At 40.3% G+C, this 19,063-nt stretch overlaps 2 protein-coding genes across 2 annotated transcripts; one reads left to right on the top strand and one right to left on the bottom strand.

The window, feature by feature from the left end:
- Positions 1–494: 494 nt before the first annotated feature.
- Positions 495–3,934, top strand: DUSP28 (dual specificity phosphatase 28). The gene is made up of 2 exons (XM_032697456.1): positions 495–871; positions 1,730–3,934. The coding sequence occupies exons 1-2, from the start codon at positions 524–526 to the stop codon at positions 1,862–1,864; spliced, it is 483 nt and encodes a 160-aa protein (XP_032553347.1). The 5' UTR covers positions 495–523; the 3' UTR covers positions 1,865–3,934.
- On the bottom strand, positions 3,217–18,274 carry LOC116791465 (claudin-7-like). Its single transcript, XM_032697457.1, is given in 10 exon segments — positions 3,217–3,926; positions 3,928–3,970; positions 5,321–5,372; positions 5,375–5,398; positions 5,401–5,429; positions 8,063–8,144; positions 8,294–8,458; positions 16,838–16,960; positions 16,963–17,112; positions 17,480–18,274. Coding segments are annotated over 9 exon segments (669 nt in total). The 5' UTR covers positions 17,057–17,112; positions 17,480–18,274; the 3' UTR covers positions 3,217–3,869.
- Between the last annotated feature and the right edge of the window lie 789 nt (positions 18,275–19,063).

The following is a 19,063-nucleotide window of genomic DNA, read 5'->3' as shown; positions in this document are numbered from 1 at the left end:
ATCCTGCACAGCTCTAGACCCATGTGTACTCTCCAGTGTAAGATACTCTTTGCTCTGGCACCACACCATCAATTCTATGGAAGTCCAGAGAAATTAGTGCTACGCTATCCACCAGCCTAGTAAATCATTTTCTGGGCACTCAAAAAGATCTTTTGTATATGTGAGAGGGCCCCAAGAGGCCTCTGGAGGAATTCACATCGATATTGCATCCCTGCCCAACAGCACTGACCGCAGCAGCCTTCCCGTGCAGACACAGCGGGGAAGCAGCTGCTGTAGGGGTAGGGATTGTAAAATCCAGCTATTTCTCATGTGAGCTGTGGGCTCTGAAAGCGTTTTAGCTTTACAAATGCAGCTCTCGAGATGCAGCCGGCACTAGGACCTGCCTGGAGCCTCTACGCCCCAGCCTGTACAGAACGGATAATACATCCCGGCCCGCCGGCTGCGGGCGGCACAGCCGCGCTGCCGCCGAGGAGCCCCCGCACCCCGACCCCCGGCGCGGAGGGGCCGGGACCCCGGGCTGCCGATGCTCCAGCTCTGCAAGGTCACGGCCTCCCTGTTCCTCGGCACGGCCAGGGCAGCCTGCGACGAGGAGCTGCTCTCGCGGGAGGGAGTCACCTTCTGCATCAAATGTCACCAGCAGCAGCCGTTCCCCGGCCTCCCGCGGGTGCGCGGCATTCGCGTGCCCGTGTTCGACGACCCGGCCGAGGACCTGTACCGGTACTTCGAGCCGTGCGGCGCCGCTATCGAGGAGGCCGTGCGGGGCGGGGGGAAGTGCCTGGTGTACTGCAAGAACGGCCGCAGCCGGTCGGCTGCCATTTGCACGGCTTATCTGATGAGACACCGGCAGCTCCCGCTCAAGGACGCGTTTGAGGTAACGTGCCTATGCCCAGATTTATATTTAGACTCCTTTTGGGGAAGAAATGCAAGGCTTGTCTGAGTAATGATTAGTTATTTTGGGCTCTCACCTGCCCATTACCAGTTATACCAGATATTCAACCATTTTGAATAAATGTTCCCCTCCAAGTTTTTTCACCCCGCTTGGACAAATGACCTTTCAGTGTGAGGTTCTGGGACAAAATAATTACAAATGCAATATGGCTTTGAGCACCAGTAGCAAACATGCAAAGCTGGTTTGTTTAGTGACCATTTTTCTCTGTCAATTGCATAGTCACAGTAAGTGACAATTGAGACAAATGAGTGGCTGCAAGAATTGTTTTGCAGGATTTACTCCTTCACCTACGTGACAGCTCCACACAGCAAAGAAACATCCTGTTAAGCCTGCTCAATGGCCAGGGACTAGCTATGAGCAGTAGCATCTCATCTTTCCTGGGAAGCCCTTTCTCTATGGGCCTTTAGTCTTCACCCGTTGGCAGGTGTATGACTGAAGTCTTTAGATAACCATTTATGCTCACGTTAGACTGCGTGCAGAGAGTGACCATGTTCATGCTATCTTAAACACGAGCAGTGTCAGCACACTTTGTAAGAGAGCATTCACATTTCCAGCAAATTCAACAGCTCCTTCTCATGTCTCGCCCATGAATCTGTATAGGGACCACATGCCAAGTCATAGCAAGCACAGAGGAGGTCAGCTCATCAAATAGCTGTTCGTTATTCTGTGGTCAAATCAAAACCAAAGTAAATCTCTCTAAGGTCTAAGGAAAAAAATCCATTTACAGGACACTCACAAATGCAGGACACTTTGCTTCTACCACTCTCTCCTGTTCCCTAGGCTGTGAAGACTGCTAGACCTGTAGCAGAACCCAACGCAGGATTTTGGTCTCAGCTGCAGAGATATGAAGAAGATTTGCAGATACTAAAGCAGCCAGGTCCACTGAGCAAAGGACTTAAAACTAACAGTGTCTGAAGATGCGTTAAAACAGAGTGAAGTTTCTACAGATCTAAAAAACAAAAAAAACAAACAAAAAAAACCTTCCTGAATCACCTCTACATAAAATGCCTGATGGTGCATTAGATTCATTCAGCGCATTTCTGTTGAAGGTGCATGGAAACAGGGTGAATAAGCAGGGAGAAACAACAAAAACAAAAAATGGTTGGAAGGACTGTAAACAAAGCAGAGAAGGCATGGAACCTTCAGCAGTTATTTCCCCTGAATGACACTGAATACGATAACAATGTACTGAATGAGTGAAGGAGTTACCTCACAGCAGTTTTGGTTGTAATTAAATTTCCCAGTGATGCCACTGGAAGACCTGATGCCAGACTAAGGAAGTTCTGAATTCCTGTCTCACAACCTGCTGATATTAAGTCATAATTCATGTTCATGAGCTGACACAACTTTGGTTGGAAACTAACACTAGTTGATGCTTAGTCTGCCATTTTCCTTCTGTTCAACTAGACCAAAGCACCTTCATAAAATTACCTAAAAATCCAGAGGACAGAATGTACAGATGATGGCAAGAGTTCAGCTCCCAACATGCAAGTTAAGTGCCTTTTCAGCTTTTTGAAATTATTCTCTAAAACACCAAAGGAATGATTAAAAAACAACAGTTGATAGTGGGGGTAAGAAGATGACACTGGCAATTTAAGAAGTATCCTCACTCTTTTAGGCTTTACTTACTAAGTCTAACAAGATCTGCCAGTGCCCAACACGTGCCTTATGTGCCAGTTTACAAGTCAGCTGTACCTGCATCCAAGCAACATGGCTAAATCTGCTAAGACTGCTGTGCGGTTGCTTTCTGAAATTATCTATTGGGACATCAAGAAACTGCATGAAACTTCTAAATCAGACTATTATATGTTTATTGTAAGACATTAGAAACTAGAGAGAAACACCAAGGTATTTGTCAAACTGTGTGAATCCATCTGTAATTTAAAAGGGACAAGTTATGAAACCTATGAACCTGCAGGGTGAAATTCCATTTCGTGTTGCTTAAAGCATAAATATGAAATAAAATTAGCTTATCACCATCTGTCTGAGTGCTCACACAAGCAAACATATGCTCCCAGCACTGGCTAGTTTAAGGCAGAAATTCTAATGACGGAACAATGACAGAGAATAAGCCTCTGGGAAGTACACGAATTAGGACAATTCAGATGCAGGTAGAAGTTCCCAAAGTTTAAAGATTGCTCAAAAGTTAAAATAGGATTATTTTAAAAAGCTGAAAAACATAGAAATAAAAATAAAAATTCAGGCTATTGTTTTCTTAGTTACCACAAAGGCATTTTCACACCAATGCTTTCTCCCTCCCAGCTGTGTTTGGTTCATTCCATATCATTTAGTTTTGGTATCTGCATTACAACCATGAAATTGTTGCACATCTGCAGATTTGAAGGTGAGTGGTGCTAGAGAATTTATTGTAGCTCTTATAAACCTTGACTAGTCATCATAATAAAGATTGCAGTAATACATCGATCCTTATGAATTGCCAGGATACCACTATCAAAAAATCTGTTCCAGTCAATCCATGGAATAAAGTTTATTTCCTGTCAAAAAGCTAAAGCTGCTAAACAAAAGTAGGAAGCTAAACATTAATGAAAACACAATACGTTTTTAACTGTGAGGCACATGAACTCCCAGTCAAACACAGCTATCAGTTCCACATGTTTGAGTCAGCTGAAATGGAAACGGTTGCTCTCAAGTGTCAGCACATACTGCGCTCTGGTTAAATTTTACCAGCCTTGTCAGCACGCAGAAAACCTTCTTGTGGCAGGATTTCACTGTCACATCTTCTGTAGAAAGCTATTTACATCTGAAAACCATTCCTATTTACATTGGAAAGCACTCCTTCTCCTGTACTGCTCCGAATTAAGAGATAAGATTGCAACTTGGAACCGGAACCCTGGAAGTAGTTCACTTCTTTATTTGAGTTCATAACCTACAAATGTTACAGGCGATGCAAAATGGAAGTTTAGACATACTCCTTGTTGCTTATGATCGTCTCAGTGTTCCTGGAATACATGTGTTGGCTGAGGAGCTGCCTGGCCTGCTGAATATCCGTATTTGTTGGTTCTGTAAAGTAAGGAAAAAAAAGATACAAATAAGAAGTATTGACACATGTTCATAGTTTAGATACTTAGGAAGTTACTCATTTAGGTCTATATCAAACCATCAATAGCACACTTCACAAAGGTGCAGAAACTAGCTGTCTGTTGTTCTCATCGGTCTGGTAGCTAAGTGGAAAGACAAGGGCTCCCTGACCAGGCAGCACAGCCATCTCTCTCATAACCAAAACCACACTCTGGAGTCCTAATTCACCTGTGCTCTTCCTCAAGGCATTTCAGTCAAGGCCTTAAAGCAGAAGAGAACCTAGCCCTCAATGCCCTTGTGCAAGCTCCAGGTTTTAATACAGGAATCAAGATGATGAGAAAGAAAAACAAGTATCTTCAACCAATCCCTTCAGCTGTCATTTGTCATGTTGAACTGCTATTTCATATGTCTGTTCTACCTGATTTTCAGGACATTTCAGGACATTCGGTACTTTGTATTAAAATACGGTGAGCAAGATCTAAAGTCCAATGTGGCTGATGAAATATTACCATAAAACTGAAATGGTTTCAGATTAGGCAATGAAGTATCAGAGGAGTGCTCACTTACTATGTGTTGTGACATAATCTTCAAAGATTAAATATAGCAGCAGTGAGCATGCTTCCTCCTTCTATGTTATCAGCCTCTCAAGCTTAGCCAGTACAACCTCCAACCCATTTGAGTTCTTCTGAGTAGACATGAACCTCTGCTATTTTTGCAATCTCATCCCTCTTCTTCAGAAAGGGACCTTCTGTTATGTCAATAATTTAAGATTGAAAAAAAGTCCAGGGAAGATTAAATATTGAGACCGGAAGTCTCAACTTTTCTGATTTGATGTGCAAGAAGACATTTCCATAAAGAACAAGAAAAAAAAATCATGTTCTAATGATCAGTTGGATGTGCTTTGGGAAGGAAATGCCATTACACTTGCTGCAAATTAAATGGTGTTTGAATATTTTAATCACAGTGAGTATTGTAGAGAAACTGGATTAAAATACACTATATTCTTTGAAATACTTTTCTTTTGCCAATAGACAGTTCACTCTTCACTGCACTTTTCACCACATAGAACTTAGAAAAATAAGCAGTACCCAGAAATACCAAACACAAGTTATAGGGACTACTGATGGTGAGTATCAACAAGTACACTGAGCAAGTGTTTGTGGAGCATCATCCCCTGCCATCACAAGTCTGTGACAGCCCATAGTACTGCTGTACTTTATATGGCTACATATTTATACAAGAGGGTGAGAGAGAGAGAGGGAAAAAAAGTGTACAGGTAGAAAGGGATATGTAATTTACAGCTACTGTTTCGACTGACAAACCCAAGATTACCTGTATTCTGTTTTCTCCTTCCCTTTGCATGAACAGGTCAGTAAGATCCCACAAGGATATAAAGAACAGAACCAGTCAGCCTAAGTATAGAGCTCCTCCTAGTTCATACCTGAAACATGAAAGATTTAGTGGAACAGCTTATAACAGAATCACAAAGCCATTATTTTAGGCTGAGCTGTAAGGTTCACAAATCATGCAAAAGAAACAAATTCTAGTCCGCATAGAAATCAGCCAACTGAAAGGTACATCAGCAGAGAACAGAGAACAGATCTGGTTTTGTGTCTGCTCAGTAAAAACTCTTACTTGTATATTTAAGTGCTCTGCTAAACTAGTGATAGTACAGAAAGCGTGAAGCAACATTAAGTTAAGTAGCAATAATAATTGCGTATATTTACAAATTGTTGATAATAAATAATAATAACATACCTTCTGTGCCATCCACAACACTTATTTTTCCCTTTTATTGGCGGTGCCACTGAAGCAATTTTGTGAAAAGGAATGAATCAGACCTTACTGTCTGTCCTGAGAAAAGGCTAACCATAGGAATCAGTATTCTATGGGCATGATGCTAGGTGACCTACAGTAGCTGTTTGCATAGAGCTAGTTTTCAAACTTAGGTATTCTAAAGAATATTCAGCACCTCTGTATGGTTGAAATCCATGTATGATTGTCCCAGGGGGAAAAAGAATAGTTCCCCATTTTGCTGTGCAAAACTATACCTTTCAGAAACCCCCAGTCCAGTCCAAGAATTAATTAATAATGACTTTGTCCCAAAGACTAACACAACTGAGTCTGGAAAAGTCTGGCAGGAGTTTCACAAAAGAGGAAAACAAGTTTTGTATTTGAAGACAGTAGCACAGTACACCTGTAACCTCTGTAGTCTGAGGTACACACCATAAGGGCAAAATAAAGTGTATAACTGTGTTGAAAGTACACTGCAACCAGAGATTTGTGTTTTCTTTCCACTTGTAAACACAAAATCATCATTTAAAAGTGTTGAAGCTTCTGACTCCAGAATTCATTGCTAACAGGAGGGCTTCGGAGGTTCACACACATTCCCTGCTCTCCGTGTTCTCATCACATGTTGGAGCTGCAAGGTCTCCACTGGTTTAGGTGCCTTCCAAACACACAGTGGGGAGATAGTCATTATCTCAAAAAAACAGCAGTGCAAGCTGCTGAAGGAATACAGGAACAGCCAGGGAGCATTGCCCAGTGTCTGAAATAGTCTCTGCTCACCAGTAAACTGCAGACAGGAATGCTGTAGATGCCATCCCCAAGGAAAGTATATAGGAGGGATCTGCAGGAGAACTTAGGTTGCCTTCACAACTGTATGAGAAACTCCCCTAAGAATTAGCAGAGATTAACTTCACTAGTTTGCTGAAGTCAGACAAAAAAGAAATGCAGTCTGAAAAACCGGATTTCCCAGTCTCTTAAGAGTGAAGATCAATACTGACCTGCAATTGAATTTAACTGTCTCTCAGAGTCCATGTCTGGCTTTACCAATGACCAAAGTTAGTTCACCAAGAACCGCTCAGAGAATCAATAGCTTAAACATGAAGTTTGGATATTAAAAAAAAAGATTTCTTCAGCTACTGAATGCAAACAATCTGGTAACTGATTAACAGCCATTGATGTTGAAGCCCCAAAGCTATAGCAGATAACTATAAAACTCACTAACTATCCCTCTAACTGAAATTCCTTATCAACATTTTTTTCAGTTCCCTAATGTATTTATTACCCTTCATATAGTTCTCTGAAGAGGATATAAAACAACAAGTAAGTGCACAAGTGCAATTTCTTTGTAAGTGCTTCATTGAAAACACCGGGAAAACTGACAAACAACTAAAGCAATTGCTTAAAGTACTTTGATTCATCACAAAGCACTTCACCTCTGACTTTTCTGAACTGATTCCCAGGTGGAAAATTACAAAACACTTCAAATATGATCCTAGCAACTAGAGATTTATAGTTTACTGATCTATGAATTATATACTAGATAGAGGTACTAACAAATTATAGAGGTCTCATGTTCCACAGTATGTTTCCATCTCCTTTTCTCCTTCTCTGAAGGAGAGGCCTGGTGACCTCTACCCTGGTTCCTTTACAAGGGACCTTGATAAAGGTGCCATAAGCTGCCATTTGGTTTTGACAAACCATTGCTTTACATCAGACAAGAGTAAGGGCTTTTATACCTTGAAACTTGTTTGTGTGCAACTGTACTAGCTGATGTCCCCCAAATTTTGCCTCATTTTATTCATAAGGCAAACAAATGTTGAGACATTAATACATAGACAAACATACATTTCTCTGCAGGTCCCTAGTACACAGCTCAGAGCTGCTTTCTGGACAATTTTCCCATGCTTGTATATGTGAGGTAATTTATCCTAGCCATATCTAGAATTTTGTACCTCTGAATGCTGAAGAAAATTAGGACTTTTACCTTTTTTTCTTCATCTTGAGATGTGCACTTAATTGAGTCTCAAAAAAAAATGTAAACATAGTACAAAACCCGCATGGATGTGGGGTTGATATTCCTCACACGTTTACTAACTCTTCCAGAAGACAACTCTCCTCCCTCCCCACCAACATCTCTGAGGTAAAAAGATTCCCTGAAGACAATTTTTTTCCTCCTGTAAGACTGTATAATGGTATCCATCCAGGTTCTGAGACTCTGGAGCAGCTGGGATTAGTGCAAGTTTCTAACACATGATGGAGTTTGGTACGACAGATCCATTAACTTACTTGGTTCCAGCATACAGTGGGTCAAAAAACTGAGCAGTAATGATTGCAGCATACCAAGAAACAGCCACCATGGAGCAGAGACCTACCAGAAAAAGTTTAAAAAGCACACAGGTGAGTGATTCCTTTAATGGTTATACCAGCTTTAAACTAAGAACAAGTTCATTTCATTTAATCTGGCTGTGAAAGCAACACAAAGTACTGATAGCATTCTCATTTCAGCCTTGAAATTACCTCCTAAAATGAAAAGAAATCCTCCCGTGACAGCAAACTTCATTTTTCCATCCTCATCGCTCAACCCAATGTTTGTGCACTTCAAACCAAGCAGTGAGACTACTGTAGCTAGGAATCCCAGAAGGATGGAAGTAATCATCAAGGCACGGCATGCCTGAATATGAGCTAAGACAGAAAAAGAGAAAACAAATCAGGATCTATACAAAAACGACATTAATCTTGTGCTGAAAAAGTGATTAGAAGGATTGACAAAATCAACAGGTGCAGTAATAAAATGAGTGAATCTTGTCCAACTTTGTCATATGGTTCAGAGAAGCCTCCAAACCTGAGCGCATTCAGCCTTCAAGTCAATCAGATTTCAGAGTTGAACAGCAGGTGCTAGCCAAGGTGTGTGGGGCTCAGGCATTACAGAGGAACTGGAAAAATGTACCAGCTTTACTGCTTCCAGGGAGAAATAGGAAAGAATGTGCTCGAGTTAGCAGTTCACTTCAAACTCTGAGTTGGTGTAACAAACAGGAGGCAAGTGGGTCCAAGAGCTGTAGCACTCCTTCCTAAGACATACTCCTGTGGAGAGCTTACAGCTCCTGTGGGCACGTTAGGGAATTTGGTATGCTGACAAGTCTGTATTGCTTAAGGTCACAGTCTTCACATTTAGGTATCAATTGCACAAAAACCTAGACAAGATTATTAATCAGTCTAAGAAGAAAGATCAAACAGAAACTTCGGTCTCCTCTAAAATGGCATTGTGCACTTGGCAGGTTCCAGCTCAAGTGGCATTTCGGCACCTTTGTTGTGAGATAAACATGCCAAGCGTCACCAATCTGGCAGGTCACAACTGCTAACTTTGTTGGACTTGATGATCTTAAAGTTCTTTTCCAACTGAAATGGTTCTATAACTCTAAAATTCTAACCACACATCAGAAGGGTCAGAACTGGACTACAACTGGACAGTGGCTTTGTTGATGCCAACATTCAAGTTCTTGCTCCCTAATAACCTCCCCAGTCCTCCATGATAACCTGCTGGTCAGGTCTGTAACAGAGTGAGCCCGTAACTCTCCAGACAACAAAAATCAAAGAGAGAAACAGGAGGCAAAGTGATATTCACACACTGACTCAGTGGGCTGTATTGACTAATGTGGCTTTAAGAGTATTGATCCTGCAAGCTTGAGTTATCAAAAATAGTAATAAGCAGTCATGAGATAAATTAAAGGATATTAAAGGATAAAATCGCTTGAGAAATTAATGCTTCATTAAGCACTAATTTTAAAAATTTTATGGAAAAAAATACAGAGAGTAAAAAAAGTGAAAAGACCTCTCAAAGTACCATTAATGCCTCAAGGTTTTTGCCTGCAGAAGGTACTGTTAGGACAAGCACTCAACAATGCTGCTTTCTAGTTTGGGGTCTTACACCACGGCACCAGGAATCACCCATAGCAGGATCCAACAACTTACATTTCAGGTCCTGCAGTGTTAGATGGGACTCCCCATCTTTCCAGGACACACGAGCATATCCTCAGGCTAACTGCTTGCAAGCAAATGGCTGTATTATTTTAACAGTAGAAAATTCATACCATTGTACTACAATACAATAACCTCAACAGCCTTAACTGAGGACCTTACTTCACAGTTAAGAAAGCTCAATTTGTTGTTGTGTTTATTTTTAAAATTAGCTTATTCAACAAGATACAAAGACAGTTCATTTTATTAGTCAATACTGATTGTAAGAGATTATGCCCAAAACCTATCACTGGAAGAAACAATTATGGAACATGAAAAAGAAGAAAGAAAGAAAAAAAAAGAAAGAGTATAAAAAGCATTTGGCAACCAGATCTATCAAATGTTTGACTTAGTTGTGACTAGATAGATAGTGCTAGCCATACAGAGTAGCCAGTCATGGTTTCGATCTTGTACAACATTGCTTTTAAAAAGATCCTCACTTCAAATGTTTGTGATTTAGACTAATGGCTTACTGAACTCAAAAGTGTTAAATCTGTCTAAAAGAACCAAGTCTGATATTTTCCATATATAAACGAAAACCCAGAGGTATTCCACATAGCTCAGTTGCCAATAAGGAAACCTCTGTGGAAAATCTTTATGATCCTTTTGATGAGAGGTAACAAAGACACTTTTGTTTTTTTCTCTTTCTTCCCCTCCCACCAATCCCTGACATTTTAGCAACAGTTTCAGCTAAGTTTTAAACAGCAACTTGAACCACGCCTAAACTGATAATGATAATTTTTAGTCTGCCTTTGCTCACATCTGCCAGTACTATAGACATTTCTTAGAAGTCCCACTGTTTGCTTGGTCCTCATTATTACCAAGCCCATTTTCTTCCTCTTTCCTGCTTTGCCCAGCTGTCCTTTCCACTTTTATCACAATTCAGTGTCTTCTAACTTCTTTTTTTCAGTTTTCCTTTCTAAAAATGTTTTTTCTCTACAATTTTGCAAGTTGTTTTTCCCTTTCCCCTGCCTATGTCCCTCAAATATACTGTTGTCTTCTCAACCACAGAACCAATCTCCTTTTCAACAGATCAAATTCACTTCAGGGCCTGGCCCAGTCATTTAACATTCTGTCTGGTCCCATTTATTTTTTCTTTCCTGTTGACTCCATGTTGTTATCTGCAGTTCTTCAGGAGCCCTCCTGTTGCTTGCCTTTTGTTCTCTTCGGCTTTAGCACATTGTGATGCTCTTTTCTGACCCCCGCCAGTTTCTTTGAAAGCCACTTTTTCCTGGGCAGCTCCATGATGCTGCCCTGCAGCCCCACTGCCCACATCTGCACACCCTCTCAGAGGCAGCACCTCGTGTAAATCCATCAATGACAAGATGCTGCCTGCAGTCAGTGGCAAACTAGCCCTTGAACTGTTTTTTTACAAGAACCAAATAAAATCCCAGAATCATTAAGGCTGGCAAAGACCTCTGGGATCCTGGAGCCCAGCTGTTCACCCAGCACCGCCAGTGCACACTGACATAAACGCTCTGCAGAGGATAATGGCCCATGGATATGATCCTGCTAATACTTACTCTAAGAAGTTTAAAAAGGGTTATGTAAAAGCAATTGTTAGATAAGACTGAAAAATGAACAGATTATTGCCTAAATACTGTACACAGACAGCTTCAGAGAATTGCTATGCTAGTGTCAGAGCTGGTCAACAACCAGCTTTATTTCAGACTGAGAGAGAAAGTGAATTTAATACCTCATTCCCACTAATCCTATAGTACACATTCTTCAGATTAGGAGTATCCTCCTACCTATTTAGTTTAACCACCTCCCAGGGTATATTCAACTAGAAAGAAGGCATTTTTATGCTGGATAAGTATCTACATACTGAATTATTCAAGATTAATAAAAAATAGCTTCACTATCTATAAACATGCTTACTATCCACAGAATATTGCCTTAGTGGGACATTTGAGGACAATCCACAATTCTGCTGAAGGCTGATACAGAGGACAGGAACCAGCAGATTTAAATTTCTTGATATGTAGAACCACATCCAAAAAGACATTAGTTAACAAGTCCTGACAGGTATATTAATTTATAACATATACTCCTTGTATAACTTATAACGTTATAATATGCATAACATATACTTACTGTATTTCTTGGATTGCCTACAATTTTCAGTCTCAATACACAAAAACCACTACCACTTCTCAGCTGTAAACAGTATTTCCTGCTATATGAAAAAACTCCAGCTGCAGTACATTAGCTATGAAGTATTTCAAAAGAAGGCCTATACAATAATTCAAAATAAATAAACAATGAAAAAATGTCTGCTACTACTTCCTCCCACAGATGCTAGAGAAGAGATTACACCATACTTAAAATGCCTATTAAAATAAACGCTTGATCAACCGACTTCATTTGCCATATTTATAGCCTCTCCTAAAATGCCTGACACATTCTGCTGCTTAGAGATTTTATTACTTCAACACCACAAAGTCCTTCTTGGCCAGTTATTTTCAAGCACTACCAGATCACCAAAACAAAAGCCATACTCCTTTTTGCCAATAAACTTTTAAGCAATATGAACAAGGCCTGAGCAAAGTCACATACCAGGCAGTTTAAGCAGAGAGTCAAATTCCCTGCAGTTGGATACTCCAGTGCTGTCTTCTACACAGCTCTTGCCAGAGTTTTCATAGAACGTAGACGTTGTGATCACACTACCATGTATACTGGAGACTTTCCAGTAATTATTTGTGCAAAGTAGCTCCAATAACTGCCAACCCACCCAAGCACAAGAGAAGACCAACAATTTCCCAAGGCAGCAGTCATGCTTGTGAGTAGTAACAGTTAAGTATCCTTATAATTAGATTACAATCAAGTGAAGCCTTTCAGAAGCCTCCTTGCTGTTTTATCTCTGCGTTTCACTCCAAAATGAGTCTACCTTTGCTCTTTGCTCACCCCAGAGATAAGGCTTGCCTGGGCATGACAATAAGAAGTGGGAGCAGTTCAGTAATAAAGATATTAGCGTGTAAAAAAAAATGACAATATTAATTCTTTTTTTCTAATAGGAAGTGAAAAATTAGCCGCTTCTTTTTCTCAGCCTAGAAAGTCCAGTCAGATATCTACAAAATACCTAATAAGAGTGACAGTATGCAGCAAATATTTTATTTCTGTCTCTTCTCTGAAGTCAACTAGATTTTACACTAGATTAAAATTGTTTGTAATTTTATTATTGATCTCAAAAAACTTTACTGTGTTATTTTGCTTGAGGACCTCAAACATAGAAAAGCTTGAGAACAGGAGCTTCATTCTTTGCTAGAAAATTTAGCACATTTTTTTGAGTATGGTCATAAGTAATCCATAACAATGTACTGCCAGCTTCCTTCAGGAAGGTTAAGTTTGTGGATAAGTGGTTTCCATTAATACTTTACTGTCTGTTGATCTATAGTTAAACACATTCAGTCTTAAAAATAGTGCCATTTATACTGTAACAATTGTACATGCGTTACATTGTAATAATGTACATGTCGTTGGAAATGAAATATAAGGAAATGAAGGAGTGAGTGTGAGAGACCTATCTCAAAGGAATAAAATTATGAAGAAAACAGCTATAAGAAAAATAATACATATCAGCCAATAGTATCTGCTTGCTAGAATATCTTAGTATTCAAAAAAAAAAGCTATTCTAGGCAAACAAGATGTTAAACTCGGTTTAGTTGCTACTGCTCTCAGCTAGACAGAATCATAGACACAATTCACTCACCACTAATGTTAATACTTAAGGTATCCAAACGAGGTTAACCATCTCTTGCAGTGATAACCTGCTCTTATCTCCAGGAAATGGAGTCAGAGTTTCTTCATAAATAATTCTGCTATGATGCAACATGGTACAGATTCACAGCATTTACATAGCACTATCAGAAAGATTAGCCTTTGAGAGAGTCACAACTTGCCCATAACAGATATTTGGGGTTTTTTCAAAATTCACTGTCCACTTTGAACTGATGCCGTAGGTTGGTAGTTCAGCTGCAAAAAGGATATTATGGTGCCACTGTGACTTTTTTGCTCCTTGGCAGCTAGAGGATCATTGCCACTGATTTAAACAAGACTATATCTGGCAGCACAAATCCTGTGATCCTGTGCAGGTCTGAACTTGCAATCTGGTAAGGAAACCAGAACGTGTGTGGTAAGAATTGTCTTCTTGGGTGACTGTTACAGAATTCTCTTCTTCTGCTAAGTCACTGCAATTTGAAAAAATGATGGCATAGTAAAATGAACACACTGTACCAGTACCCTGGAGATTATTCATCCCATTAAAAGCCCTCAAGAGTTTCAGATTAATTTATCCATACACTGGTGACTATGCTGGTGACCTCAGCGATCTCTTCTGCTGACAGCGCTTTCAAAGCTAAGATTAGTTGGGATCTTGAATCAAGTGTCACCAGATGTTATACTGCTGCCAATGATAAAAATAAAAAAATTGAAGATATAGTGTTAAAAAAATCTCTGCCTAATTAAGAATCATTTCAATAAGCAGTCATAAAGCACACATATAAACAGAAAAAATTATATTGCATATTATAATGCATGAGCTTTTCTGTAGGGCACCAGGAAATTTTAAATCATTCCCTTCAGGAAGTCCCCCTCAGTGTGTTAAAGAACACAGGGGCAATTCTTCGCTAAATTTCATAAACTGTGGTTTGGTGAGCAATGGGCAGAACAGCCAGTGCTACTCTGCAGGAGGCTCTGGATCAGCAGCAAACAAGAGTTGGTGCTGACAGCTTCACATCCACACCTTTCCACAGCTTGGGAGTTTTGCCTTCGGGCTTGCTCTAACCCGGTCAGGTGAACTGAATGCTGTCAATGGGCTGAATTCTGGAACTGCGCTCCTGGAGCACATTCCCCTGCTTTCTCATCCACAAGGAAACCAACTGGCCATGTTCCAAGACCACAAACCAGACCAGGTGCAGTAAATGGAAATTCATTACAAACGTGCACTCCTAAGTAAAATGCTACATAGACATGCCAAGGCAGACCACATACGATCATAGCAACATATGACCGAGGAGAGAAATTGCTCCTAATCCCTCTGGTGTATCCAACAGAGCCATTTGTGTTTAATATGGTTGAGAGAGCTTACAGGTAGAAACAGTAGTTTTTTAAATCAGATCACCCAATACAACTGGGAAAAAAAATACTGAAAATATGAAAAACCGAGTGCTTGATCAACATGAGCTGCACCTCACTTCAAGACCCAGGAATTGCTGACTGAGCACAGCAAGCAGAGAAACAGCCCTGCAACAGATGACAACTACTCTGCAGGCACCACATGATGTGCCTTGGCATGAGGAACCTGTGCTGATTTTAGGGGACATGCAGTTCTTTGAATAGTTGAAGATGATTCACTGAGCCCTGCCAAGCAGGGGTCCAGTCTTCCAATTATGGAGGCCACTGGAAGGGAGGGAAGAGAATCCCTAGGAGGTCACTGCTGCACTTCACCAGGAACTCTTCTCTTCCTGGGGAATATTTTCTTTCCATGTTGGTGTAGTGAAACTTCACTAAAAAAAAAAAAGGAGGCTGTCCTGCATCCCTACATTGACTCTGCTTGACTCTGCTTGTCTTCATAACAGGCCTGTAACATCTGCTTCTCCCCATTACACAAGTCAAGGCAGAGCTGCCACACCATCGTAACCATCCAAGCCATCTCACTACGAGAACTGAAGGATTGTTGGCCGCATCTCATCACTCTAATTTTCATAAATCATACTTAAGTTTCTAAATGAAACTTAGGCATCCTGCTATCTACATAGAGGAAGCCCTAGAGAGGAGCAGAATGGATACCAGGATTGTATGAAAAGCTGACATTGCCTCTGATGCAATGAGTAGTGTTTTTAAAATCCTTAGAAGCATATGATTAGCCTTCTTTTGAGGCTACAGATTCTGGCCTCATTACAGGATGTTGATACTTATTATTAAAGTGGCACTATTGATAAGAAGGCAAAAGGCCATCAAAGCCAGGATCCTGTGGAAGAACCACAAATGTGCTGAATCTTGAGAGTTCACTCTTGAGGGTTAAACTCTCAGACTTTAGAGATCTGTCTCAGGCACCTCTGACTCCAGGAAAGTCCATATCTATGTCAAGAAAAACAAGGTTCATAGTCTGTGAGACACGGTATTTTGAAGTTTTGACCACTGTGCATCAAGAATAAATCAGTTGGAAAGAGTCCAGACAAACAGTAATGACAGTAATCAGGAATCTATAAAGCAGGGAAGACTGGAAGAAATTATTCTATTAACATCACGCATAAAGTGACTGCACAAAACTGAAAGTTGTAAGGGAATAAACAGAAGGTTCTGCTTAAAAGAGAAAGCTTAAAAAATACCAGTTTTCTAAGGTTGCACTGTTAGTATTTCTACACTCACTTTTTTGAGGAAAGATCTTCAGTGTTAGTTCCTCACAGTCCTTTACCATAAAAATGGCGTTTACAGAAAGATGTCTTTAGAATTTAGAACAATTCAAACAAATACTTTTCAGTCCCTACAGAGACATTTCTTCTCTTCTAGTTAGAGACAAGCTACCCTGCTAGCATGGTCTACCCTAGAAAACACAAAAGCACAGATGTATTTTAATCTAAGCCAGCCTCTGGGAAATTCTAGAACAAATACACAGGTTTAGCACAAAGTATCCAACAAGTTCTGGATTATCTATTTGTCTCACACCAAACCACAAACAAGCACCAGTGCTCATTGAACTATGATCTGCTTGTATTTAAGCATTAGGCTGAGTGAAAGAACACTATTTCTTCCAAAACAATTTAAAAAAAAATCTTAGATTTTTTGTATATCACTTATATCTCTCTGTCAACACAACAGAGATGGCAACAAAGCCACAGCAGTGACTGATGCTGAATTGCAGGCTGAAGGATACGGTTTTTCACGGGGGCCCTCTAACCTGTCTGCAGCCACTACAGGATTTGTCCACACCAGGACCTTCTGTTACAACTGCACTATGTGCCACCCCACTGTGCTAACATGCTGTCCAGAAACTAGGAACACAACCTACATCCTGGATTTTATAAACTATGCATGCACACTTACTGTCTGAACTAAACATGTACAGAAATTTCTTGCACTCTACTGATCCAAGAGCAGTTGCTGCACAGTCCATCCAAAGACCTTCAGAAACCCAGTCTGCAGTGACCAGCTCTGTCGCCGTGTCCAAACTTTCCATCTGTTTGGACATGGTAGTAACAAGTAAAGTGGTGATCCTGCTAAAGCCAGCAGCAATGCACAGATCTCTAGAGAAGATGCTGCCATTCTTCCAGCAGAAGTGTCTTCAAAGAAACCTCCCAAGATTTCCTGATATTAGAAACCTGTTGAAACGTTTATACCCACAGAGTAAATGGAGTTACCTTTACATAAGGAGTTACCTACAGGGAACTGTAGAACTGGAATCTAAATCTCATCAAGTAATTGGAATACTTAAATATTCTATGACATTGAGTATCTTTTAGGAAAACATTTATTACTGCACATGTTTACCACAAAAAGTACCAACAGAGCAAAACCAGAGGATCTGACTGAGGAATTCTCTACTTTAAATTTGCAATGTTTCATCCGTTCTTTACTTGTTTGCTACACTCAAATTCTTTTAAAATTAGGACATCAACTGCAATTATGCATCTCCCAATTACAATACAATCAATGCAAATTTAAAGCAAGATAAATTTTGATACTCACGTCTATGGTCTGTCCGTTCATCTACCTTCCTGTGAGGCACTGGTGTCAGTGCTTTGTGAGGACCAATTTGATTCAACCAAGTGGAAGTTTCATACTCTTTAGGACCTTTGCTCCCATTCTAAAAATCAAGGACCCAGGGCCAAAGCTCTGCCTGACTTGCACAAAGTTCTGGCATGGCTTTTCGCTACAGCGAAGTGTCAGCAAAAGGGGGAAAATTACAGCAAAATCACCTAAGTTAGTACCAAAGATGCTCAGATTAACCTGGCACCCACTGGCATATAATTTGCTTTGTCAGTGCCACACACCATCAGACCACAAGCACTACAGAAATATATTACTACATACTTTCCAGTGGTTGTTTCACTTGAAATTTTTTATGCATTTGTTTTAGGTTGCAGCCCACACCATGAAGAAATATGCAGACAGCTACCTTTCCAGTGGTTCACACTAACAAATGAAACTGTTTGTTGTTGCAGCCATGCACCCTGACAGGACAGATCTCCGGCCAAAGGAGGTCTGGCTGCCTGGGACAGCTCTGCAACCACTTTGCTGCTCTTCTTCCTCGTCTCTTTGCCTTCCTCTGCCCCAAGATACCACTTTCACTCACCCCTTCCTGACTCTGCTGCTACCACACAAACCCCATAGGACTATCCAGCTAACAATTTATTCTGACACCACATCCATCCTCTTTCAACCTGTACTACGGACCCCAACCCTTCAGGACTTGATTGTACCAGCTGTTCATGTTTTATAGGTGCAAGGTGATGGCACCACTGATAGCAAATATGCTTTGCAACTGTCCAAAGGAGAATGACTATAAACCAAAATCAAATAAATACACAAAGTCCAGAGCATCATCCCTCACAAGTGCCATATAGGCTATATAACTAAGAGCTGTAATGTGATAAAAACAAGACCTGGGGAGCAAAACATCATCTTAACATTAAAACCAGGGAAAAATGCATGTGGTCTGAACATCAGCAGGAAGGGTTAACAAAGAAAAATATCTAAGTCACTTAAACAAACAATTTACTTCTGATAAGGTGGTAATTTTTGGAAGCAAAAAGAGTGGTAGAAGTGTTGAAAACTGAAAAGTTAAAAAATTCTTTTACTTCTTTTGCATTTTTTACATCAAAAACCAGAGAAAAAGCATTGGTTACAACACTGATTTCATTTGCATATGTGTATATACATTTCTAACACCAGCACTATATAGCTTTGAATCTGCTAATCACTCCTTAGTTCAAGCAAATTCTGAGGCTGACCCATGGCCACCAGCATAATCAGAAAGAGATAAAATGCAGATTTGAATACAGTACTAAACCACTTAAGCAGTTTCCCACCACAGCTCACAAAGGTTTTCTCTGGTCCGTCTGACCTTAAGTTGAGAAGGGCAAACTCTTTCACTACTAACTTAGGAAAGACAAAAAAGGGGAGAAATGTTAGTTCGTTGTCCTCCCCACTTACAAAGAATTTTGACTTTGGTGACTTTGCTCCTGAAGTTGTCATAACTTTTTAAGACCTAATCAGGCTCATAACCACTTGCAATTAAAATATGCAGATCACTCTCACATTGCTATTAAC

This window comes from Chiroxiphia lanceolata, chromosome 10 (genome assembly GCF_009829145.1).
Source record: "Chiroxiphia lanceolata isolate bChiLan1 chromosome 10, bChiLan1.pri, whole genome shotgun sequence".
Classification (NCBI taxonomy): Eukaryota; Metazoa; Chordata; class Aves; order Passeriformes; family Pipridae; genus Chiroxiphia; species Chiroxiphia lanceolata.
Note: the sequence above shows the minus strand (reverse complement) of the source record. Positions and strands in the feature narration are given on the sequence as shown.